The 26,133-nt window shown below is 40.4% G+C and overlaps 1 protein-coding gene across 1 annotated transcript in view; it reads right to left on the bottom strand.

Moving 5' to 3' along the window:
• LOC125461471 (protein-tyrosine kinase 6-like) overlaps positions 1-24,739 on the bottom strand; it is a 31,148-nt gene extending 6,409 nt beyond the window's left edge. Inside the window, exons 1-8 of the mRNA XM_048550295.2 lie at positions 24,128-24,739; positions 16,440-16,561; positions 10,801-10,964; positions 9,445-9,613; positions 5,559-5,717; positions 2,618-2,799; positions 2,115-2,268; positions 1,839-2,015 (exon numbers count right to left, since the gene is read on the bottom strand). Of these exons, the coding sequence (XP_048406252.1) occupies positions 1,839-2,015; positions 2,115-2,268; positions 2,618-2,799; positions 5,559-5,717; positions 9,445-9,613; positions 10,801-10,964; positions 16,440-16,561; positions 24,128-24,489 (1,489 nt within the window). The 5' untranslated portion in view covers positions 24,490-24,739. The remainder of the gene's footprint in view (positions 1-1,838; positions 2,016-2,114; positions 2,269-2,617; positions 2,800-5,558; positions 5,718-9,444; positions 9,614-10,800; positions 10,965-16,439; positions 16,562-24,127) is intronic.
• Positions 24,740-26,133: the final 1,394 nt, after the last annotated feature.

Here is a 26,133-nt window from a genome sequence, read left to right as displayed (position 1 = left end):
AATTGCACATAAGCACGTAAATGGCCATTGATTTACATTCATGTAAATATAATCACCTGCATAGACATATTCTGTACATTTTACTTGGATTTTAGCTTGAGAAAACAAGAATGCTAGTAAAATAGTAAGTAGCACACTGGGGCTATTCTACTGGTTCCTTTGCTATGCCAAATTGGCCAGATATAGCCTATAATTGGCTCCATGCCCAACCCCTTGATTCCAGCTAATTTCCAAGTCTCAGATCCTTTTCAATACCAGTTACTTAGTGGTATTCCCAGCTTGGTTGGGAACACCACCTCAGTGGAAGTAATCCAGTTACTGGATTATAACCTGGTGTCGTGTGATTTTTGACCTTGTCTAACCTAGTCCAACATTGGCACCTGCACGTCATTGGAAGTAGGAAAATTATTGCTGGTGTTGGAATCAGGAGTAACATAGAACATAGAACATAGAACATAGAACAGTACAGCACAGAACAGGCCCTTCAGCCCACAATGTTGTGCCGACCATTGATCCTCATGGATGCACCCTCAAATTTCTGTGACCATATGCATGTCCAGCAGTCTCTTAAATGACCCCAATGACCTTGCTTCCACAACTGCTGCTGGCAACGCATTCCATGCTCTCACAACTCTCTGCGTAAAGAACCTGCCTCTGACATCCCCTCTATACTTTCCACCAACCAGCTTAAAACTATGACCCCTCGTGCCAGCCATTTCTGCCCTGGGAAATAGTCTCTGGCTATCGACTCTATCTATGCCTCTCATTATCTTGTATACCTCAATTAGGTCCCCTCTCCTCCTCCTTTTCTCCAATGAAAAGAGACCGAGCTCAGTCAACCTCTCTTCATAAGATAAGCCCTCCAGTCCAGGCAGCATCCTGGTAAACCTCCTCTGAACCCTCTCCAAAGCATCCACATCTTTCCTATAATAGGGCGCCCAGAACTGGACGCAGTATTCCAAGTGCGGTCTAACCAAAGTTTTATAGAGCTGCAACAAGATCTCACGACTCTTAAACTCAATCCCCCTGTTAATGAAAGCCAAAACACCATATGCTTTCTTAACAACCCTGTCCACTTGGGTGGCCATTTTAAGGGATCTATGTATCTGCACACCAAGATCCCTCTGTTCCTCCACGCTGCCAAGAATCCTATCCTTAATCCTGTACTCAGTTTTCAAATTCGACCTTCCAAAATGCATCACCTCGCATTTATCCAGGTTGAACTCCATCTGCCACCTCTCAGCCCATCTCTGCATCCTGTAAATGAACTGTTAACTTTGATGCAAACAAATAAAGTGTTTTGTTATTGTTGGAATTATTAAAAATTTCAGTCTTTACCTTGCAGCAATATTATACACCAGTTGACCTAATCTTAACAATAACTAGTGATAATTTATATCAAATGTTTTGTTTAACTTTACTGAAAGAGGAAAGATGCTCCTCTATGTCCTAAATATTTTGATAAAACAATTCCTTTAAGAAACAAACTTAGTTTCTCCCAAATTTTATAACGAATACTTAGTAACAATGATACAATAAAATTGTTTTATTTTCTACAGCTTTATAAATTTGAACCATTTGCATTTTGATAAAAGCAACAAACTGTTGTAGGAGTTATTTTCTAAAATAACAGTGATGCCATAAAAATTTAACCCATCAGTTTATTAGACCTGGACTCGCTTAATAGTTTATTAGCTTAATGTCAGGCTAGGAATTAAGAATGCTTAAAGTTCATGGGCAATCTGAAGGCAGTCATTCGACAAGATGATATTTTAAAGAATATTCTCATCTATAATTTGAACAGAAATGTTTAATGTCAGCGGAAAAGCAAATATTACCTTCATAGTTGCTGAAGGACACCAACATTTGTACTAATGCTTTAAATGATGGGCGATTTTGTGCTCTGCTGTTCCAGCACTGAAGCATTATTTCATACAGTTTTCTTGGACATTCGTCAGGACACGGCATTCGGTAATCTTTAGAAACCATGCTCACTACTTCTTGGTTGTTCATACCTGCAGCAAAGTGATTATTATTAAACTAACTAAAATTAAAGCTATACTTTCCTTATAATTTCAGTGTGCAGTTTATGTACAACAAAACTGAAAGCCTACCTGGGTAAGGTGTTTTACCATGAGTGACTGTTTCATAAAGAAGAACACCAAAAGACCACACATCAGATTTCACAGAGAAATGGCCAAATTCTATAGCTTCTGGGGCTGTCCATTTATATGGAATTGTAGTTGATTGAGACACGTACACATCCTCCTAGATTTAAATGAAGCAGTAGAATGTTGAATATGAACAAGAATAGAACATTTAGCCTAACTCTAATCTATAATTGGACTCTGGCCACTGAAAGTGACCAGATCTTGTGATGAAGCAGTAAAATCCAGAAGGTACTAAGAATATGCCATGTGAAATACATCAAAGGTCAACTCTTGTTGTATACTTCTGAATTGAATGTAATTAGGTTTATAGTAATTTCTGTTTTAATGGTCAACACATCTTTATTGTAGTCCAAATTTCAGAGGACATCAATATGTCTGATAGCTCCTTTCTAGCATGATTAAATTTAGCAGTATGCATAAGTGATCTGAAAGGAAAATGGCAGTACCTTTATCAAGCGGGCTAATCCAAAGTCAGCAATTTTGCAAATGCAGTTTTCTCCAACAAGTACATTCCTTGCTGCCAAATCTCGATGGATATAATTTTGGGATTCCAAATAGGACATTCCCTCTGCTATTTGAACCGTCATGTCAAGCAGATGTTCTGTGTTCAAATATAATCTTTCTTTGCCTAAGATTCATTAAAATGACAGCAGTAAGGATGAATAGAACATAAAAATTGATTTTGACAAAAAATACGACTTTATGGATTCACATTTTTTATAATTCTTCAGTAAAGTTTACATCTGAATATGCTACTTATTCAAGCAACAAATCTCTTATTATTTCATAGATGTGTGTGTGACAATAATGAACTTGCACTACATTTCTGTGCACGTTAAGCTTTTATATATAACATTGAGAAATCTAGTTAAAGCAGAAACAGATATAATTTACCAAATGTTAGAGACTAGCTAGGAATGGAGTCAGTTGAGAAGTCTCCCAAGAGAATTTTCATCCATTTGATCTTTCTCAACTGAGTAAACTCAATGCCATAAATGGCCATTAAATTTATAAAAAAGAATCATGACAGCACAGAAAGAAGTTATTCAAATGATTTGGCTATAAAAGCTCTTTCAAAGAGTTACCCAATTAGTATTATGAGTCAAATTATTTTAGCGAGATTGAGTTACATTCACTAAGTATCCCGAGTTGAGGAAGCAGTAGAATATTTATGACCCCTCAGAGCAGACCTAATAAAAGAAAAAGTTCAAGAGTTCCAACTATGGAAGTCAGAACTGAATTGTTAGTGAGCTAGATAACAAAAAAGTTAGCTGGGTTCCCAAAGGCATCTTTGCTGTTCAAAATGCTTACTAATGAACACAAAGGAAGTGAGAAAGCTACATTTGTTGCAGACACTATGCTGTTTGAGAAAGTATTTCAAAGACAAGTCAAGAAATTATTTGAAGAACTTAAGGCACAAATTTTAGGGTTAAACCTGGAATGGGTTATTTCATTTTTCAGACACATTTTCTGATGGTATTAGGCAATATTGTAATTGTTTTGCCACATGACTGATGTGTAGATTTCCAAAAGCATTTGGTCAAAGTTTGAAGTTATAAACAGAAAATGCTGGAAGGTCAGGTAGCTTCTTTAAACATAGGAAAGCAAAGATAACACTTTTGATCAATGATCTTTCATCAGTTCTAAATATTAACTCTATTTTCTACTCACAGATCCAAATCTGCTGAAGGTTTCCAATAATTTTTGTTCTTATTTCATATTTTCAGGATCTGTCCCATTCTGCTTTTGTTTTAGAGAGCTGAGTTTTCCTATTTCCTCTCCTTTCTCTGCACTAAACAGCACTGTAATTGGCAGACAGTAACTGAGGGCTAAAGACCGTGTGCACTAAGAAAACAATGGGGCCCACTCAGAAGTTGGCAGCCTCTAAGACAGTATGGAATTCATCGTGCAATGTTAAGTGGACAGACATTGACTACTTCCAAGCACAAAGTGAGTGAGCACTCAGAAATGAAGCTAAGAGCCATAAGATGCATTTATCTATATCAGCTCAAAAGCATCCTCTCCAGATGCATGAGATGCATATTCGTCCCTGCATACCAAGTGACATGGAGATGCATGCAAATTATAGGCGTCCATTAGATCCAAAGTGGTGAAGGCTTGAAGTGATGTCTGATTTGGTTTGAGAGCAGGCATGATGATTCAGCAAGGATGGTGGTTTGCTGATGCCAACTTCTGTGGTCGAAGGGTTGAGGAGCATGGTCACCACACAGGAATATACAGGGCTGCCTGATGAAGCAGCTGAATGATGGCTGGGACAAGGATCCAACAGGTTGCAGATACTGGATAGCCATTCCGTACACCTAGCCTGCACATTTTGGGACTGTGGGAGGAAACCAGAGCACCCAGAGGAAACCCACGCAGACACGGGGACAATGTGCAAGAATAAATTTTATGATAACTTATAAGTTATGTTTTTGAGCCACCTAGTTTCTCAGTGGAAGAGAGGAAAATTGGAAGGGAGAGCAAAATAGGGCAAGGTGGAGATGGAAATCTGTGGAAACAAAAGTGTAGTCGATACTCATGGGATAGATTCTGAACTTGTCATTTAAGTTTAGAGGGGAAAATCGGACTTTTTTCTCAAAAATCAAGAATTTTATTTTATTATTCTCACCCAATTTTGCCATCTTTTTTGGCATTATGCCAGGGAGTGGGAAATTCTACCTAATATCACTTTTCCGGTGGGCAAGAGACAATATAAACTGCATCAGGGCTCACAGACCCACATAAATTAAAGCCTTTCCCTTTCTGTCCTGAGTAGTAATCTTCAATGTGGCCCTATGTGATGAAGTAATGAACATCACAAACAACCTTCTTGTAAACTCTCAGAATTTTAAAGAACCTGTCAGAGTGAAAAAAAGCTCTAATTTTCCAAGCTATAACCGTAGTCTGAAATTTGATCTTTGCAAACATGATGCTGTTAACAGTATCCTATAACAGTATCCTTTATGTTAGCATTAGTGGTTTTACACTTCTGCAGTGTTGGAGACAGCAAAAGTGGCTATTGTCATTTTGAAAGTTTTGTGCTGCAGTCTCCCAAATAATTTATGTAATTCTTCTTGGTGACAGTTTTGTCTAGTTTGCTTCAGTCCCTTTGGAGATACCAATATCAAATCAAAAAAGGACTTCAAGAAAAGAATGACCAATTGCTAGAGAATATTTTAATATCCTAACATAAAAATGAAACAGGTGCAGCTTAAGTTAATCGACTGTGATGCCAATTTCCCAGAGCACAAAATCATTTGCAGCTACAGCTTTGATGGCTGAATTGGAAAGGGACTCTGATTGCTCAGTAAAGCATTTCAACAGCACACTTAAAACAAATCCAAAATACTGAACAGTTAATAATATAAAAAATGTCTACTCAACTTCGTAAATAATTTAGCAAACTGCCATTTTTCATTAGTTCTGTTACAATGTAATAAGGATCTGCTGTTGTGCATACTGCATAAAGCGACATTATATGTGGATGATGCAACTTCTTCATAACCTGCGTCTCTGCTTGGAAATCTTTCTGATTCATTACATCTGGAGAAAAATATATGTACAATTGTAAGAATAGATTTTATGAAGCATAAACATTCTTTGTTTCCTACATTTTTGCTCTTTGTTTGTTATTTTCACAAAACTTTCCACCAGTTTATAGTCATGTACGTAAATGCGGAGTTTTCGTAAAATCATAAAATCCCTACAGTGTGAAAACAGGCCCTTCGGCCCAGCAAGTCCACACCGACTCTCACAGCATCCCGCCCAGACCCTTCCTCCTGTAACCCACCTAATCTACACATCCCTCAACACTATGGGCAATTTTTCATGACCAATCCACCTAGCCTGCACATTTTGGGACTGTGGGAGGAAACCAGAGCACCCAGAGGAAACCCACGCAGACACGGGGACAATGTGCAAGAATAAATTTTATGATAACTTATAAGAAACTTAACACCATCTTTTTGGCCAGCATCTTTCTGAAAAGGGAAACAAACAGCCACTATTAATGTAATGGAAAAGTAAAATTTGGAACATTATGCATTGAAATCACTGCTAGGGAAGCTACAATCTGAGTCTAATTTCTAACATAATCCTTGTAAATATGATAATGGTTTTACTACAAAGGTTAACTGATACCTGGGCAAATATGAAATAGTTGGGGTAATTTCCTCTTTTGTTCTTTCTCTATTTTTTCTAGAACTAGAAATATTTTGCAATGAAGCATCATTATCCAATTTGGAAGACAACCACCAGTATGCTAACACGTCGACAAGAATGGTCTATTACTGCAGGACCTTAAATATGTGATAGTCTTACTGTGCAAACTGGTTAACTTGTGACCTAAAAATAGAATTTAGTCTGAACTAATGTTTTTGACCTTCCAGTGACTTTGCTATTTGATCAAAATATCAATTTGCAAAAGAAGAGCAAAGCTGAGGTTGCATCAATTTTCCTTTATAGCCTCGTGTGTTAATTGTCAGGTTATTAATATATACATGAATACATTGCACACTGTTAATGTTGGATATTAAAATGCTGTTTTTCTAATATGGGAATGTTGTTATCAAAATTTCAAGATTTAATTTCCTTTTCAAAGATTTTTTTGCAAGAAGTTATAATACTTTCTGTAGCTTACATGCATCCTTGTAGGTGATTGGTGATGTTATTATTAATGAAATTTGAAACAATTCATGTCTTAAGAGTTCATTCAAGTCAAATGTACACATCCTACAAATATTCACATACTATAAAGGCATTAGGACAATAAGTAGCTGCTAAATTATGTGGAAATGCTGCACTGACGCAATGAGATACTATTAAGGATATAGCAAGAATGATTGTGTAAGCGAAAAATATCAGTGTTATGCAAATTATTCTATGCATTCCATTATGAAAAACAAAACATGTTGCAAAGAACAGTATCTATGAGCCAAGTCACCTGTCTCAGTTCCAAGTGCTCTGAAATTGAAAAGTATGCACCATAACAAGATAATAGACGCAATGTCACAAGAAATGCAAAGGTAATAATCAAGTTTGTCAGAAAGAAGTGTGGAGATTGGACAGGATGTCAAAATACCCAAATGGATATATAAGTATTTGCCATCTGCTTTTTCCTATGACAAGAAAAGCCAATGTTTGATATGTTCGGCATCATTTCACTTGAGAACTAAGTGTGGAAGTAAACACCAGAATATATAAAAAATATGGAAGCAGGATGTAAGAAGTAACAGAGGAGAAAATTTAAGTTGCTATTGAAATGAGAGAAGGCAGTGTTCTTGCCAGCTGACTGTCCCCTCGAATTGCCTACAGACCTGAATTGGTCTGCTGTTGACAAATAAGATATGCATTGGACATTGCCTCCTAACCTATGTCATGATTACATTAAAACAGTGTTTGTTTAGGTCAAAAGGTCAGGCTGAACTACATTTAAATTGTTGCTATTAGAAATGGCATTCTTGATCATGTTGTACCATACTCCAACTTTCTGATCAGTAAATGTTTTGCCACAGATTGAAATTGCGCACAATAACCCTTCAGATACTGAATGTCTTTTGAAACTTGCACATTGCTTTATAGTGAATTTTTTTTTGAGTGCACAGCAACATCCGCATCAGCAGTGAAAATATTAGTTAGACAATAAACTGGCCCTCATTTGTTCATTTCCACTGCCACTAGGTACAATGAAAATGGTTATAAGCAAAGATTAGAAAGGGACTCAAGTCTTATAGTCAGTCACTTTCTGTGGCTAAAATAGTTTAGTGAGCATCAGCTGTAAATATTTGTGGAGTAGCCAGAAAGCAACAGTTGTGTGTCATCAAGAGATAGCAGGTTTTATCTTTGAATTCATTGTGTGGAGACTGGCTAAACAAAGATTTCTATCACAGGCAGTGATGCATTTAGGGTTAGTCATAGGTCCATGAAATGACCATTTAGTATTTCTTGTAGAAGCTTGTTTGCTAGCACACTGTATGTTCCTACTCCTCTACCTAGGAAACCACTTTGTAGCAAAACTTATCAATAAGCAACACACAGAAGTTAGTGACAAATAAATGAGCATATTGAACACTTGCAATTATCATTCCAGTTTCACCATTTTTCCATGAGTAGAAAGAAGGTGGTAGATGTTCAAAAGTCAAATAGGCTAACCTCTGAGATGTTTCCTTGGGTACCTGGATTTCTCTATAACACTGTTGCTCATGGTACTTTACAAATTGTTGATTCTCTGGAGATCTTCGCAGATCAGGTGCCATTTATGAATTATAACATTTCTGGTCAACCACAATCACTTTACTCATTTGTTCCTTATTATATCCTTGCAAGTGAGTTCTCACTGTTTCCTGTGCCAGAGGTAGCTATATAGCTTCTCTGGCCTCATTCGTAGAATACCTCCTCCATCTGATCTACTTCACTGAAATACATATGGCAGTAGCTGTTACAGCTATACTCTGCATTATCACTTCTCTCTTTGATAGGAAAAGGAATTCTGAAACTGTCCTATCCGACCTCATTGGCAGAATTTTACTTCTGATGGGCATGGGAGACCAATCTGACATCTTCTTGCTGCCATGCCACTTAGGGAAAGTTGGGTAAACATGCCATCTGCTTGGAGCATAATTAAGTTATGTACATAGACAATTAAGGGCCTCTTCCCATCTCCTCAAGGATTTCTCATCAATTGTTTAAACAAGGCATTGACAAACTAAATCAGCATTTGGAAATATTTCCTTGTAATTTTAATGTATTAAGATATATAATGGCCACCTATTAGTGACTATTTCACTGTAAATTAAATTAATTTGAAATAAGAATAATTTCTTCAAGAAAAAACTGAGCGTAGGATGCTAGAAAAATTAAAGGTCACACAGCCTTAGAAAACAGCATAATTCTTCAAGAAAATGATCTGCTTTCTTTAAAATAAACTTTGCTGCAAACCAATAACATTGTTAAGTATGATTCCAGTCTACAAGTAAATTGCAATGGGAGTTTTAAGCAATGCTCTCGAGGCAGCAATCGTGCCCAATAAATATCAATAGATCAGGATTTGTATACTAACGAAGTAACAAAACCAAGAATGATCCTTTCTAAAACCCATGGCTCCAAAATTCAAATAAGATTAACATCAACAAGAACCATATTAGTATAAATAAGGCAATGTTGCCTAAACTACAAGGGCTCAATTGCTAGCCTCAGAGCTGACATTGAGTCTCCTGTCCTAACTGAAAAAAAAACACTTTCATGTTGAAACTTGCTTTAGGCACATTCTTACCAACATGGACCGTTTTGATGGCTACTTGAACTGTTTTATTCCAATATCCAGCATATACTTCTCCAAAATGTCCAGATCCCAATTTCTTTGTGAATGTGAATTCTTCCTTTGGTCGCTCCCAGTCATCCACAGTCAAATAGGACAAATCTCTTATATTTGGTTGATATTTCTTCAAATACAAAGCACATAAGATTGTAATAAATGTTTCCTTCAAGTGTCAAAATGTATTGATTGTCAAAGTAAAAACAAAATTAATTCCTGAGCAATCGTTTGGTTTATATTTTCATGAACTAATTAGTATATATTTTTGTTTGCAATGGTTCCAGAAAGAACACATATGAACATTCTAGATTCTTCTCCATTTTGCTGCACCATCTGTCCATTTAAATTGGACAGAAGCAGTGGGCTGTGCATGAAAAACATACACATTGCAAATCAACATTTATGCAGGAATACTTTTAGTAGAAAAATAATCACAAATACTTAATTTAGTGAATGCATCAACAGTCTATGCAACGGTACTTCACAGATTTTAAAAAAAGCTACCTTTAAACAGTATCAGACACTACATGGATGCGAACAACAAGGAGAATAAATTGACTTTATCCTTCATGCTGCTCATTTGCAATTTTATTGGAATCTCAGGTCAGATGGTGGTAACTTCAACTTTAAGTCAATGGGGTGCAGGTTCAGGTACCTTCCAGGTCTTGATGAAATAAATTGGCCAATAATTCAACTACAGAAGAATTCTACATTTTTGAGGGTGATTTCATGCAGTTGTGAAACTAAACCAAAGTGTCTGTTAAGATAGGTATTAAGAATTTGCTGGCACTTCACTACCAGAATGTTTTACTCACAGAACAATCTTAAGAACAGCTAGGGGTTGAATATTGTTTTGATTATCAAAGAAATTTTGCACAGGTATTCCTATCTAAACTTCTTCTCAGAACTGAAATAAAGTGGCCCACTTTTTAATGTGCCCAGGATATTAGCTGTGCTTGCTTATATGCATGGTCCTAACTAAATAGTACGTGGAAAATATGAAATGTAAGTTAATTGAGTGTGATGTAATGAGATGGTGCCCAGCCTGTCAGAAACAAAATCAGGGCTGTGCGTGCAATTTCCTGATGCATCATGCTCTTTGCTGAGAAAATGTAATCAGAAAGTTTACCCACAATATCAGACAGCACAAATGTTTTGTACGAAGAAAACGTTAACCTGTTTTTTTCCACAGCAAACTGAATTCTGTCACTTTTTGTCTTTCAACCAAAGCGGTATATTGTTTTCGTATATGAAAAAATTGCCTGAAGATTAAAGAAGATACATCTTGAAAGGTTTCACTTAAAATTAACTTACTTTCGGAAAAGGTGCGGTTAATAGGAGATTTGATCGAAGACAGCTTAATTTGTAGTATTCCACAAGTTCTTTTAGACTGGAAAATTGTTTGTTTGTATTCAGGCAAAACGTCCCAGCTTTATTTTGCATGATTCGATAGTGTCTGATAATGGATCCATCTCGTACTGAAGAAGAAAGGATAAAATGGGAATTCTGTATGATATCGTATGTCAAAGAAGATTATGAGAATTTGGTCAGATAGTTTAACTTAACTCATCAGAACTCCAAAAATTAAAAACAAATGAGAGCTATCCTTTGATAAGAGCCACTGCAGTGTTCTAGATTCAAATTCTAAAAGCCCTCCCCTTTTCTTACTCCATTAATTGAGAGGAAATCACTGAAACGATAGATGAAAGAAGGAATAATGTTAGGGAACAATGTTGAAAAGTTGTACCCATTTCAATCAACAAATGAAACAAATTCACAAAGTTTCTCTTAAATCTGGTATGCCACAGTTTTTGGAAGGTAATCAAATGCGGCAGTTCTTATAGGTGTGGAAAACCTGGTGAATTTTTAAGTGAACATCTATAGACTTTGACGCAATGTGAATTGCAGAAGTGGCGAGAAATGAACATAGGATTAAAGCAGATGACAAAAGGAAGGGGTGGAAGTATAGGTTGGATTTAGTTTGGCTGGGAAAGATTTGGAAATAAATGCTGGTGCATAGCTAGCTGATGAATGGTAGTATGGATGTGAAAATCAGGTTGAATGCTTAGAGAGGGTTTTTCTGAGTTACAGTTTATTTAGAATGAAGCTCAATAAGGAGAACTTTAGGGAGGCCTCGGCAGAGATTTTAATGCGAACAAAGTACAGATGGATAGAAATGACTAATATTTGGGAACCGATGATGGAAGTTTTAGCAAATGTATGAAAATGAGCTCGTAATCAAACAGGGCAATACGATTGAGCACTGTTAAGTATAATCTGAGTCAAAGGCAGGTGAAGCTGAATTGATGAAAATGTTCAGTATCTTTATCACTTGAACAACAATGGTTTTGTTCTGGTCACCCATGACCTAATGTTAAGGAAGCAGTTGACAGCATAACAGCAGTAAAGAATCAGGTCATTGGTGGAAGGGTTAGTGCACTTGTCAAGTTGAATATCACCGGTATTGAAACAGAAGCTCATCCCCCGCTTATTTATGTTGCTGACGGCAGTGTGATTCAGGATGAGAAGGCTTCCAATGATGGACTTTTAGCTGCATTAAAAATGAAGATCCAGAGGAGAAATCATTCTGAAAGATGATTTGGTTTAATTGGGTCAAGTAGGAATGGAAATTTGGAAGGGCTGTTACACAGATGGAGAAGAGAGGAGATGGTGCATTATGGGCAACAGGTTTGAAGATAAAGGAGAGGCTCAAGAAGTTAAAGAGGAATGTTAGAGTTCCACTGCAGTCTCTGCAGTACTGGACACTTTGAAGTCATCAGTATCAATCTGTGGTAACTTGGAAGGAAATAGATAGGAAATGGTGCAAAACTTATCCAAGAAGATGACTAGAGATATGCAGAGGCCACCCGAAGGTTGCAGGAACAGCAACTCATATTCCGCCTGGGAACCCTGCAGCCATATGGTATCAATGTAGACTTCACCAGTTTCAAAATCTCCCCTTCCCCTACTGCATCCCTAAACCAGCCCAGTTGATCCCCTCCCCCCACTGCACCACACAACCAGCCCAGCTCTTCCCCCCCACCCACTGCATCCCAAAACCAGTCCAACCTGTCTCTGCCTCCCTAACCGGTTCTTCCTCTCACCCATCCCTTCCTCCCACCCCAAGCCGCACCCCCAGCTACCTACTAACCTCATCCCACCTCCTTGACCTGTCCGTCTTCCCTGGACTGACCTATCCCCTCCCTACCTCCCCACCTACACTCTCTCCACTTATCTTCTTTACTCTCCATCTTCGGTCCGCCTCCCCCTCTCTCCCTATTTATTCCAGTTCCCTCCCCCCATCCCCCTCTCTGATGAAGGGTCTAGGCCCGAAACGTCAGCTTTTGTGCTCCTGAGATGCTGCTTGGCCTGCTGTGTTCATCCAGCCTCACATTTTATTATCTTGGAATCTCCAGCATCTGCAGTTCCCATTATCTCTGATATGCAGAGGAGGGTTTTTAATGGGCGTGTTGCCACTCCCTAATCTCACTGGCTTTGTCTAGAATATACGTTTACTTCTATGCTTTTTGAACAATAGAAAGAGTAACTGGAGTAGACCATTTAACACTTCAGTGATGCTAATTGAGAAATAAATATTTGTCCGGCTATTGGGGAAACTTCCTGGATACGCGAAGATACCAAGAACTGCAGATGGTGGAATCAGAGACAACGCAGTGTGGAGCTGGATGAACACAGCAGTTCAGGCAGCATCAGTGGAACAGGAAAGTTGATGTTTCAGATTGGGACCCTTCTTCAGAAATGGGGAGGGGGAAGGGAGCTGGGAATTAAATAGAGAGAAGGGGTGTGGCTGGGGAAGGTAGGTGGAATGGTGATAGGTGGATGCAGGTAGGGGGTAGTGGGGATTGGTCAGTGGGAAGGGTGTGGCAGATAGGTGCGAAAGAAGATGAACGGGTTGCGTCAGGTTGAAGAGGTGAGAGGGAGAAGGGGTGTGGCTGGAGGAGGATTGGTGGTATGGTGATAGGTGGATACAGGTGGGGATAGTAGGGATTGGTCAGTCGGAAGGGTGGGGTGGATTGGTGGGGAAGGAATGAACAGGTTGTGTCAGGTTAAGGAGGCGGTGATGAGATGGAGGTTTGGACATGGGATGAGGCTGGGTGTGGGGAGATTTTAAAACCGGTGAATTCTATGTTCAGGCCATCAGGCTGTAGGCACCCGAGGTGGAATATGACAAAGAACAAAGAAACCTACAGCACAGGGACAGGGCCTTCGGCCCTCCAAGCCTGCGCCAATCAAGATCCTCTGTCTAACCTGTCAGCTATTTTCTAACGGTCTGTGTCCATTTGCTCCCTGCCCATCCATGTACCTGTCCAAATATATCTTAAAAGACGCTAACGTGTCTGCGTCTACCACCTCCGCTGGCAACGCATTCCAGGCACCCACCACCCTCTGTGTAAAGAACTTTCCACGCATATCTCCCTTAAACTTTCCCCCTCTCATTTTGAACTCATGACCCCTAGTAATTGAGTCCCCCACTCTGGGAAAAAGCTTCTTGCTATCCACCCTGTCTATACCCCTCATGATTTTGTAGACCTCAATCAGGTCCCCCCTCAATCTCCGTCTTTCTAATGAAAATAATCCTAATCTACTCAACCTCTCTTCATAGCTAGCACCCTCCATACCAGGCAACATCCTGGTGAACCTCCTCTGCACCCTCTCCAAAGCATCCACATCCTTTTGGTAATGTGGCAACCAGAACTGTACACATGATATGTTGCTCCTCCAGTTTTTGGGTGGGATCATTGTGGCACTGGAGGAGGCCCAGGACGGACGTATCATCAAGGGAGTGGGAGAAGGAGTTAAAATGGTTAGCGACTGGAAAGTGTCGTCGATTATTGCATACAGAGCGCAGAAGCTCCATAAAACGGTCTCAAAGACTGCGCTTGGTCTCCCCAATGTAGGGAACAGTGGATACAGTAGACCAAATTGGTGGATGTACAGGTGAACCCCTGTCAGAAATGGAAAGGTTGCTTTTGGCCTTGAGTGGAGGTTCTGGGGAGAGGTGTAGGGGCAGCTGTAGCACTTCCTGTGGTTGCAGGGAAAGTGCCAGGAGTGGTTGAGCTAGTGGGGAGTGTGGAGCGGATGAGGGAATCATGGAGTGAGCGGGCCCTACGGAAAGCAGATAGGGGTGGGGAGGGATGTATGGGGTTGGATTGTAGGTGGCCGTAGTGGCAGATGATGATTCGCTGGGTGCAGAGCTTGGTGGAGTGGTATGTGAGGATCGGGGGATTCTGTCTTTATTTTGTTGGGCTGAGGGGATTTGAGGGCAGAAGTGCAGGAAATGTAAGACATGCGGTTTAGGGCATTTTTGATCACTGGAGGGGGAAGTTGCGGTCCTTGAAATAAGAGGCCGTCTGGGATGTCTGGGAATGGAATGCTTGATCTTGGGAGCAGATGTGGCGAAGGTAGAGGAATTGGGAGTAAGGGATCACATTCTTGCAGGAAGGCAGGTGAGAGGAGGTGTAGTCTAGGTAGCTATGGGAGTCAGTGAGCTTGAAATAGATGTTGGTGTTGAGGTGGTTACCAGAGATGGAGACAGAGAGGTCCAGGAAGGGAAGGGAGATATCGGAGATAGTCCTGTGAATTTGAGGTTGGGGTGAAAAGTGTTAGTAAAGTTGATGAACTGTTCAATCTCCTCATGGGAGCACAAGGCAGTGCAGATAGTCATCAATGCAACAGAGGAAGAAGGGCGGGTGCTGTCAGTGTAACTGCAGAAAAGGGACTAGTCCTTGTATCCTACGAAGAGGCAGGCATAGCTTGGACCCATACGGGTGCCCACAGCCACCCCCTTAGTCAGTAGGAAGTGGGAGAATTTAAAGGAGTAGTCGTTTATGTTAAGGACAAGTTCTGTTAGGCTGATGAGGTGTCAGTGGAGGGGGACTGGTTGGGCCTGTGGGAGAGGAAGAAACAGAGGGCTTTTAGGCCATCTGCATGGGGAATGCAAGTTCGCTGGGATTGGATGTTCATGGTGAAGATGAGGTTTTGGAGGCCAGGGAATTGGAAGTCTTGGAGGAGGCAGAGGGCGTGAGTGGTTGCTAAAGATACTGAAATTTTATCAATTCAACTTCACCAGCCTTTGACTTAAGATTATACTTACCAATGTTCAATCATGGAGCCCTGTATGATTTTGAGTTAATTTTCAAACATTTGCTCAAAAATGTACCCCTCACAATTGGGGCTGGAAGGTGCAAACCAGGCAATTCAAACTCAATGCTCCGTCTCGTTGTTTGTTATGGTGATTGGACCTCAGAGTTCTGTGCTTTGTATTGACTTCTGAAACTGAAAATCAGTGAGTTGGCATGCCAAACAGTTTGTGAAGGACCTTGGAGTGGCTACACGGTTGCTCAGCTTAGCAGGAATGTTGCTCAACATAGCTGGCCAGATTCAACATCGGAAACTAGGTTGGATCTTCTGTCTCGCAGCTAAAGTGTGTATAATTTGCGTATATGAGTAGATTTTGGTAATCTGCTTTAGGCCCTCCTCCCCTATTAGGTAAACAGCCCTTTACATAACCAACAAATAAGAAGCATTGGCACATATAGGAGTGAATCACAAGGGCGTTGAGAACTAGAATCAGACTTGGCAGCTGCAGGTAGCCCAGAACTGTAGGTTGAATGCCTGCATTAGACTTTAAAAAACAAAGAAAACACTTTGTTCTCATTCTATTGAGGGAGGAAATGAAGCTGTTGATTGTAGAATATTCCCGTACAGGAAATCTAGTTCAGGTTTAACCACAAACTGACTGGATGTGCGGTTTTGATTGTCATGTTGCAAATGATCAGTTATGAAACTCAAACCATTACTCCACGATAAAGCTTAAAAATAACTCATGCAGCTGCATCTAGAACCCTTTTGACATTGAATAAAATAGATTAAATGATATCTAACCCTAACGGGTTCAAATAAAATGTTGCTAACTTGTATAAAATGCTTACCAGATAATGCATATGTGTTATCTTGATTTTCACTTTCACGGATAAGAAAAGACCCGGTTATGGTCTTGCTAGAGAGAAGAATAATTTTTGCTTCTGACCGGCTGAGTTTCCCAGCGTACCAACTGTCAAGGGAAAAGGTACATTGCAGTGAAAATTAAGTCACAGACTTACAAAATTAAATCCCAATATATCACTTGCACTATGCTTTTTGTAATGTTGGGATTTTGTAGTTTATTATTTCTGAGACAAAACTTTGAATTTCCAGTTTTACAGTGGTTGAGGACTGCAGCAACTTAAATTATTTTTACATAATCCAAACTATGAAACAGGTTCAATTCCTGATATTTGTATGATATTACACAAACTGACTTAATGGGCTTATATCCTAAGACTGAAAGCACATTACAGAAACAACAACACTAATCTAAGTAATTGGAAATATTCTGTCAATCTGATGTCCCCTCTCATTAATTAAGTAACTAAGAACATAAGGAATAGATTATAAGACTTTACAAGCCTACTGTTATTCAACAGGATCATGGCTGTCCTACCTCAAATTGGGTGTTGTACCTAATTGTTATCTTTCAACAATTCATATATAAGGACACACATGCCCTTCTGAATCTGAATATTTCCAGTCTTCCAGCATTAAATGTTTAAAAAGAAGCCTATTATTTTTCACACTAAATTGGATAACGTTATACTTTCCCATATGATAATCTGATGATCTTGCCCATCATCCAACACAACCACATTCCTCCACAGATAACAAAATGTGAAGCTGGATGAACACAGCAGGCCAAGCAGTACCTCAGGAGCACAAAAGCTGACGTTTCAGGCCTAGATCCTTCATCAGAGAGGGGGATGGGGAGAGGGTTCTGGAATAAATAGGGAGAGAGGGGGAGGCGGTCCAAAGATGGAGACAAAAGTAGATAGGTGGAGAGGAGAGTATAGGTGGGGAGGTAGGGAGGGGATAGGTCAGTCCAAGGAAGATGGGCAGGTCAAGGAGGCGAGATGAGGTTAGTAGGTAGGAAATGGAGGTGCGGTTTGAGGTGGGAGGAAGGAATGGGTGAGAGGAAGAACAGGTTAGGGAGGCCGGGACAGGCTGGGCTGGTTTTACTTGATACATTACTTCAATTGCACAAGTCTTGACTTTGTGCAATAATCTATTGATTTCCACTTTATCAAAATCTATTTAAAAATCATAATAACCCGTATCCATTCATGTCACTTTTTTCATCCCACTAGTTACCTCCTAATGGCTAGCTAATTAAGTTACTGACCCATTTGGCACCAGGAAAATTCCAGGTTCCATCTTTGATCCATATCTAATTGCCAACCCTCCAAAATTGCTCTGCAGTATTTAGTCTTTGAAGATTTATTTCCTGAGCACTGCTGTGAGCAATCCAAAAGGAAAGTCACAAGGACAGAAAACAGCTCCATTTTGAAAATGTTCCTTGATTAGTTTTGTTTTATCAAGAAATATTGAAAAAATTGTTGGGCAGGGGTAGTGCCGTTGGCGGTGAATGATCTTGTGATGAAGCCTCTCAGAGCAGGTCTGATCAGAGCTGGCAGCCCAAGTGACTTAGCTAATCTTTGAAAATAAAGGGCCCATGTGATAATCATGGCAAAAGTAGCTATCTTTCAAAGACACTTGATTAATCATAAAGTCTTTGCAATCCGCGGAATTTACTTCCTTCGCTGCATCAAGATAAATAAACAGATGTTCCCAAGCCTGACAAGAATCCAGTGGTTCATGTTGAAAATGTACAGGGGTGAAATTTGACAATGTCTGAAAACAGGAATTGCAACGAGGGGCCAACCTGCACATGTTGATTCTGATGCAGACAGCACACCAATTTTGTGCTGCCTGCTTACTGACTTGTTTGCAGTGTGGAACGAGCAGGAACAATGGCTGTACACCTCAAAAGATCCAAACTAACAAAAACTGGCAGCAGTTCTGAAGACGGGTGTAGGCCTGAAGTGTCAGCCTTCCTGCTCCTCTGATGCTGCCTGGCCTGCTGTGTTCATCCAGTTCTACTCCTTGTTATCTCTTATAGTAGTTAAAGGCAGCCTGCACTAATTAATGAGGGTGGGTTCATTATTGCTGCAAAATCATTTTACAACAGACTCCGACATGGGAAAAGGGCCAGGCTCCAAGGATTCCTGCAGCACTGGATACAATCCACAGGGTCATGAAGATCCCACAGACAAATGCTCAGGGTGTAATGGAAGCAGATAAGCTGGAGGTCAATGGCAGGAGCCAAGCTCTCATGACCTTGATGCAATGCCACAAGAAATTCAATTAACTTACGAAGAGTGGTAAATCTCAGTGAATATATCTTTAAACTACCAACTGTACTACTTAATTCAGACACTGCTCAACACAGTATACCTTCATCATGCACCTACCACATCCTCCATCAATCAATCAGAATGTGGAGATGCTGGTGTTGGACTGGGGTGGACAAGGTCAGAAATCACATGACCCCCATGTTACAGTCCAACAGGTTTGTTTAAAAACACAAGCTTTTGGAGTTTTACTCCTTCTTCAGGTGTTAGTGAGAGACGTAGTATCAGACAGAGAATTTATAAGTAAAAGATCAAAGAGTCACACTATTGAAGATGTATTAAACAAACCTAAGGAGCCGTTAAATCTTTAATTAGTTAGAAGGTTTTAATTGATAACATATGTATGTAAATCCACAATTTCCTTTCAAGTCACTGTTCTGAGAGAACTAAAGGTTTTATTGTGTATAGAAGAGGTGACATTTTTGGTCAGACAATGCATGCTAGGTGTCAGGCCTTGTTTAGAATCTGTTTGTGTTTTGGTTTGGAGTCAGACTGGTTTTAATTCTCAAGTTTGAATTTATAAAATGCCACATTGACTAACTGTCTAAAAATTAAGTGCTTTCAGAGCCAAACAGAATGTATCTGCAAATACAAATTCACCCCTCATAGATTCATTGTGTGTGTGTGTGTGTGTGTGTGTGAGAGAGAGAGAGAGAGAGAGAGAGAGAGAGAGAGAGAGAGATAGACAGACAGAAAATCAATCAGGGGCCAAGATAACCAAGTGTGAAGCTGGATGAATACAGCAGGCCAAGCAGCATCAGAAGGGTCTAGGCCCGAAACGTCAGCTTTTGTGCTCCTGAGATGCTGCTTGGCCTGCTGTGTTCATCCAGCTCCACACTTTGTTATCTTGGATTCTCCAGCATCTGCAGTCCCCATTATCTCTGATCAATCAGGGGCCACTCTGAGGATTTGAGGATGATAATAAGGAATTTTCTTTTGTAACAATGAGCATGTTGACATTTTGAGTAATCTGGACTCTTGAAGATTTATAACCATTCTCTGTAATGACCCCATGTACTGCCGCTTCAACACTGAAGATACAATGACTACATTTGATATCTTTCACTCTTTCTCAGTTACATTAGAAGAAAAAGGTAGAAATACTCAGCAGATCTGGAATCATCTCTGGAAAGAGATTCCTCCTGAGTTGACAAATTTAGGAGAATTTAGGAGGCACGATTGCTAAGTTTGTGGATGGCACCAAATTTGGTGGTATAGTCGATAGTGAAGAAGGTTATCTAAGATTACAAAGGGATCTTGATCACTTGGGCTGATGGACTGGGGACTGGCACATGGTGTTCAATTTGGATAAATGTGAGCTATTGCATTTTGGTAAAACACACAAGGGTAGGACTTATACAGTTAATGATAGGGCCCTTGGTGTTGTCAAACAGAGACATTGGGTTCAGGTACATAGTTCTTTAAAAGTTGTGTCACAGATAGACAGGATGATTAAGAAGGTGTTTGGCACACTTGCCTTCATTGTTCAGACCATCAAATGGAAGTGATGGGATGTCATATTAAGGTTGTATGGGATGTTAGTGAGGTTACTTTTGGAATACTGTGTACAGTTCTGGTGTCTCTGCTATAGAAAGGATATTATTAGTCAGACAGGGGTCAGAAAAGACATAGCAGGATATTGCTGAGACTGGAGGTTTTGAGTTATAAGGAGAGGCTGGGGCATTTTTCTCAGGAGTGTGGGAGTTTGAGGGGTAACTTTATAGAGGTTGATAAAATCATGACAGGCATAGATAAGGTGAATAGCAACGGTATTTTTCACATGGTGGGGAGTTCCAAAGTAAGGGGCATATTTTTAAGGTGAGAGGAGAAAGATTTAAGAGGGACCTGAAGGGTTGCTTTTTCAGATAGAGGTCGTTCATATGTGAAATGAACTTCCAGAGGAGGTGGTAGATGTTGGTTCTTTTACAACATTTGAAAGGCATTTTGGTAGGTACATGAACAGGAAATCTCTATAGGGATATGGGTCAAATGCAGGCAAGTGGGACTAGTTTAATTTGGGAAACTTGGTTGGTTCGAAGTTAGACCAAAGGGTCTGTTTCCAAGCTTTATGACTCTATGAATCATTCACAACCTTCATTGTTTCATTCTTGCCTCATTTCAAAGAGAAAGGTATTAATGTGTGATATGATAAACAGATCTCAACAGGAGGGGATAGAGTGCGAGTCTAAGAATAAACAAACAGATAAGACTAGAAGCTACAAAAAACAATAAAAGGATAAAAGCAAAGATTCTGTAACTGCATACACACATTATTTGAAACAAAACAGATGAAAGCAGAGTGCAAACAGATTGGTAGGCATTGGAGAGACATGGCGAAAGGATGTCAAGAACTGGCACCTGAATTTTGAAGAGTATAGTACATGTAGAAAGGACAAGAAGCCTGGAAAAGCTGGAGAGGATGAAATAGTCCAGTATCAATGCTGAACAGGTTTTGTCCTAAGTTTGGAGCTGATTCTCGATAGTTCGATAGCGACCAAGTCTATTAGAATATTTGTGTACCCAAAGATGATGCAACATCCGATGAACAATGCTTCAGCTTCCACTATAACACACACAGCAGATGCAGAAATTCTAGGCGCTCATGTTAAGTTCAGACTCTTGTTATGCAAGATCAGCTCACGTTCATGCAAGTACAGACTGCTCTCAGGCAAGCTCAAAAAGTAAGCACAAAAGCTACAATGACAGCCATTGTCAATGAGCAAATACAAATGCTCAAAAGTACATTCGGGGTCACACAACGGTTCAGCAAGCTGGATTTCAGCCGATTATACAGATTTCCGATGGGCTGTCCTGGGAAAAAGGACAGATCTTCCCACATCTGCTACACCTGCCATGTCCTTGCTGTTGTCTGAAATCTGAAGCTTGGTCTTTGGAGCTCAAAGCTGCTTAAAGCTGCCCTCCAAGGCCTTCACTGAAAATTAGTGGGCTTTCACTCGGCACAATGCAACCATTGGGATAGCTCTGCAAAAGGCAACTTGGACAGATAAAAGCATGTAACAGACAGGCACAACACAGTGTACAACTTTTGGTTTTTGTGTGCAATTTAGAATACTTTTGATTTGTAAATTTTGTTTAGAATGTTTATATTGTGCTGGCTATTATTTTCATATTGTGATCAAGCAAACTTTGGGACGGTCAGTAACAGAGAGAGGGTAACAGCAGGTACTGTTGATAAAAGGATATTTGGGGTTTTGTTTGTGAATAAGCTGACCCTAGGCTGGCCAAAAAGAAACCTGTCTAGGCCACCTCCTCCCTTCTTCCTCCTCATCCTTCTCATCTTCTAATCAGGAGTGTATGTAAACTGCCAGTACCATGTTGAACTTCCAAGTATTGATGTTAAGGCCAAATTTCAAATGCAATATTTGGAATTCTGGTGTGGGCATGATTGAGCTCTGCTTATTTTCTGCCTCCTTCCAATTCTATTTATTTTCTAATGTCATTTTTAAAATGGATCCAACACATTCATCAAAACAAAGGGCAAACTGCACATGAACACATTCATCATTTGCTTGTAATATCATCAGCTCTTTTATTTGTTTATGGGCAAAAAACTGCATGAAGTGATGAAATTTCAAAATCACAGATATATATAGCACTAAAAAGGAACCAACAGACCCAATGGCCTACTCCTATTTCTTATGTTCCTCAAAAAGCCATCCAGCCCATCATACCTGTGTCATGAGGGGAATTATCCAGTCAATTCCCACTTTCAGCACTTAATCTATTGCCCAATAGGTTCAGTACATCCCTTCTAATCCTATCAATTATTTTAAATCAGTCTCCATAGTTGCTGACCTTTCCGCTAAGAGCAATAGGTACTCTCAAATAACTCATATTAAGCATGTCAGTTAAGTATGATTATTTATATTTAATAATATTATTAAACATGTCTGCTCTTTTCTTCCAAAGAATGCAACTCTAGTCTTTCTTCACAGCAAAAATTGTAATTCTTCTTTGTACTCTCTATACTGAAAGGCTGTGACCAGAATTCTACCATTAGTCTGCCAAAAGGGGAGGCAATGGCCCAGTGGTATTATTGCTGGACTATTAATCCAGCAACCCAGTTAAAATTCTGGGGACCTGGGTTCAAATCCTGCCATGGCAGATGGTGGAATTTGAATTCAATAAAATATCTGGAATTAGGAATCTGTTGAGGACCATGAATCAATTGTTGGTGGAACACATCCATCTGGTACACTAATGTCCTTTAGGGAAGGAAAGTGCCATCCTTACCTGTTCTGGCCTACACGTGACTCCAGATCCACAGTAATGTGATTGACTCTGAATTGCACTCTGGCTAATTAGGGGTGGACAATAAATACTGTCTCGCCAGTAACGTCCTCATAACTAATGTTTTATACAGACCTCGCATAACCTCTCTTATCTTATACTCTAGGCCTCATCAAGTAAATGAAAGTACCTTGCATTTATTTCAACAACATTTTCAATTCTTTATTCACAAGTGTGAATGTTGCTGAAAATGCCAGCACTTGCCTATCATCTCTAAATGCCTTGAAGCCAGTTGTAGTGAGCGACCTTCTTAAATTGTTGCATTCTATCTTGTGCAGGTTAAGGAAAGAGGAATTTGATCCAGAGACAGTGAAAGAATGACGATATAGTCCCTAGGTAGAATGTTGTGCGGCTTGGTGGGAACTTGCAGGTGTCTGACTTCCATGTGTCTGTTGGAAGGTACAGGTTTAGCAACTACTGTCAAAGGAGCCGAGGTAATTTGTTGCAATGCATCCTGTATATGGTATACATTGCTGCTAGTGTGTGTCAGTGATGGAGATAACGAATGATTAACTTGGTGGATGAGATACAGATTAAATCGAGCTGCTTTGTGATGTCAAACTCCTAACGTGTTGTTGGAGCTGCAGTGCTCCAGGTAAGTGGGGAGAATTCCACCACACTACATCTTATCCTACTTTATGCAGTGATCTGTGGACATAGTGGTCCCGCTGTACCTCTACACTTTAGTCTCAAGTCATTGTGCAACTCCTTACCATGGTTTTGTTTTCTTTCCAAGTGCATTACCTTATTCCTCCCAATGAAATTCCACATAGCGCTTATCGGAGTCCTTACCCCTCCACTGACAGCTGCAATCTCCGGCTTTCTGCCTCACTATTCGCCAAGCTGCCCATCTCACTGACACCTTTAAGGTCATAAACCCCAAATAAACTGCCTCTCTCAAACGAATTCAGCAATTAGAAAATTCTGAATCGAACAGCCACCAGCATCACTTGTCAGTCTTGAAGTACAATTCGCAAATCGATTTACAGACATAAATGCTGTGAAAACTATTTGAAAGCACTTACGGCTCAGTGGCTACACTTTCTTTCTTAGCAACATAATTAAAAGGAATATATCCCGTGCAGCTATGGCCCTTGGAATGAGTTCGTTTCTTTGCAAACAACCAAGCTCCCGATGAACGGTCGTCCTCCTTAAGGATTTCAAACTCATCCCCGGCTTGGAAAGACAGTTCCTCAGTTGTCCTGGCGCTAAAGTCATACAGCGCCGTGTAAACGCTGCCCCCGCTCTCCTTCGGCGTAGATACCAGAGAACTCCGACGCTGTGGTAAATTCTTCTCTCCGTCACCCTCAGGGCTTTGTCTAGAAGCGAAGATTACATTCCACATGGAATTTAAACAGGGACAGATCCTTTGTAAGGTTTCGGCCATGGAGGTGAACACTACTCAGATTCTCTCCCTGCTGCCCTCTCCACCTCCAGGGACGATGGTGAGGTCCTGCTTGTTACATTTTCGAAAATGCAAGCTTCCATCTCACTTCCTCGTTACTTACATTGATGTAATCAGAGAGTGTTCTAAGAGAAGGCAATGCTATTTAAACCACGCCTTGGGCTGTGTCCATACTTTGTGCGGAACGAAAATGCCAAGAATATTTTACCAGTTGGAGCCTAAATCCAACGAGCGTGAAGACAAGATGGAATGAAGAAGGCGAGTTGTCTATGTTGGGGAAATTTGAAAAGCGGCAGCCACTGTAATAATTGTTAGCATCCTTAGGTTAATCCATCGGCACTGCAGAGGAACAACACCTCAACACTCTGGCCCCAACACCACATCATCCCAGCACCCAACAAGTGGCAGCTAGTCCCACATCACTGTTTGTACCAGAACTCCTCCTCACGCTGCACTACAGCTTCAACTTAGCTGTGGTTCTCTTGGTAACAACCTCACCTTTAAGTCACGAGGTTAAAGGGTTGAGCCCCACTCCAGAACGTAAGCATTAATGATCAAGGTTTTGTGGTGTAGTAGTAGCATCCCTGTGTCTGGCCTGGAAGGTCTGGGTCAACTCTCCCCTCTGGATGTGATAGCATGGATGTGTGTCATACCATGCCCAAACAGGTTCATTAGAAAAAAAGTCAAGGCTTCTACTTGGTTGGCGGTGGGGCCCCACCCCCGGTGGCAGTGTGCGGTTGGGGTGGGGTGGAGAAAGATTTGTACGGGATGAGGCAGATCACAGAGTGCGGCCCACCCCATACCCCACGCTTCTCTAAACACCAGTTTTTGAGTCTGCAAGTTCCAATTCATTGTGTTTACCATTCACCAGTGTAAATTGTTTAACCCCCTTTTATTTCTTATGCTCTTTTTTTAACAAACACAAAACTGACCAATCATGATCAATGCCAAGAATTTTGTGTTTACCATAAAAGGCGTTCCATACTGCTCCAGATTTCGATAATTATATTGCAATCCTCTTGGAATTATAGGCTGGAATTCCTTGACGCATCTTTGCATTGAAGAAGCCTTACTGCTTTCTAACCAAACTGGAAATGTATCACTCTCACCTATCACTCCAGCTACCTATGATACTGGTGCAGGCTCCCCCAAAGTGTAGTGTCCTGGGCAGTTGTCCTGATTCACCTGACCATAGGGATGGTTCTGCTGCTACTGCTCAGTACTCCAGCAAAGTACCGAGGGTGTGCTGCACCATCAGAGGGGCTGTCTTTATGATAAGGTATTAAAGCAAGCTGAGTTCTGACGAAGGGTCACCTGGCCTGAAATGATAACTCTGTTTTCTCTTCCACAGAAGCTACCAGACCTGCTGAGCTTTTCCAGCAAGGCTACAGCCCACATTCAAGCCTTCCCAATTTGGCCCCAACTGCAACAATATCTACATTCAGAACATTGAGACCCTTCAGAAGCGTTTCTCCCTGCGACTCCTGAAACAAGCATTTCTGAGGAAGGGCCTAGGCCTGAAATGTCAGCTTTCCTGATCCTAAGATGCTGCCTGGCCTGCTGTGTTCATCCAGCTCTACACCCTGTTATCTCGGATTCTCCAGCATCTGCAGTTCCTTCTATCTC

Source organism: Stegostoma tigrinum, chromosome 19 (genome assembly GCF_030684315.1).
Source record: "Stegostoma tigrinum isolate sSteTig4 chromosome 19, sSteTig4.hap1, whole genome shotgun sequence".
Classification (NCBI taxonomy): domain Eukaryota; kingdom Metazoa; phylum Chordata; class Chondrichthyes; order Orectolobiformes; family Stegostomatidae; genus Stegostoma; species Stegostoma tigrinum.
The sequence above is the reverse complement of the archived record's forward strand: the minus strand, read 5'-3'. Positions and strand labels throughout refer to the sequence as shown.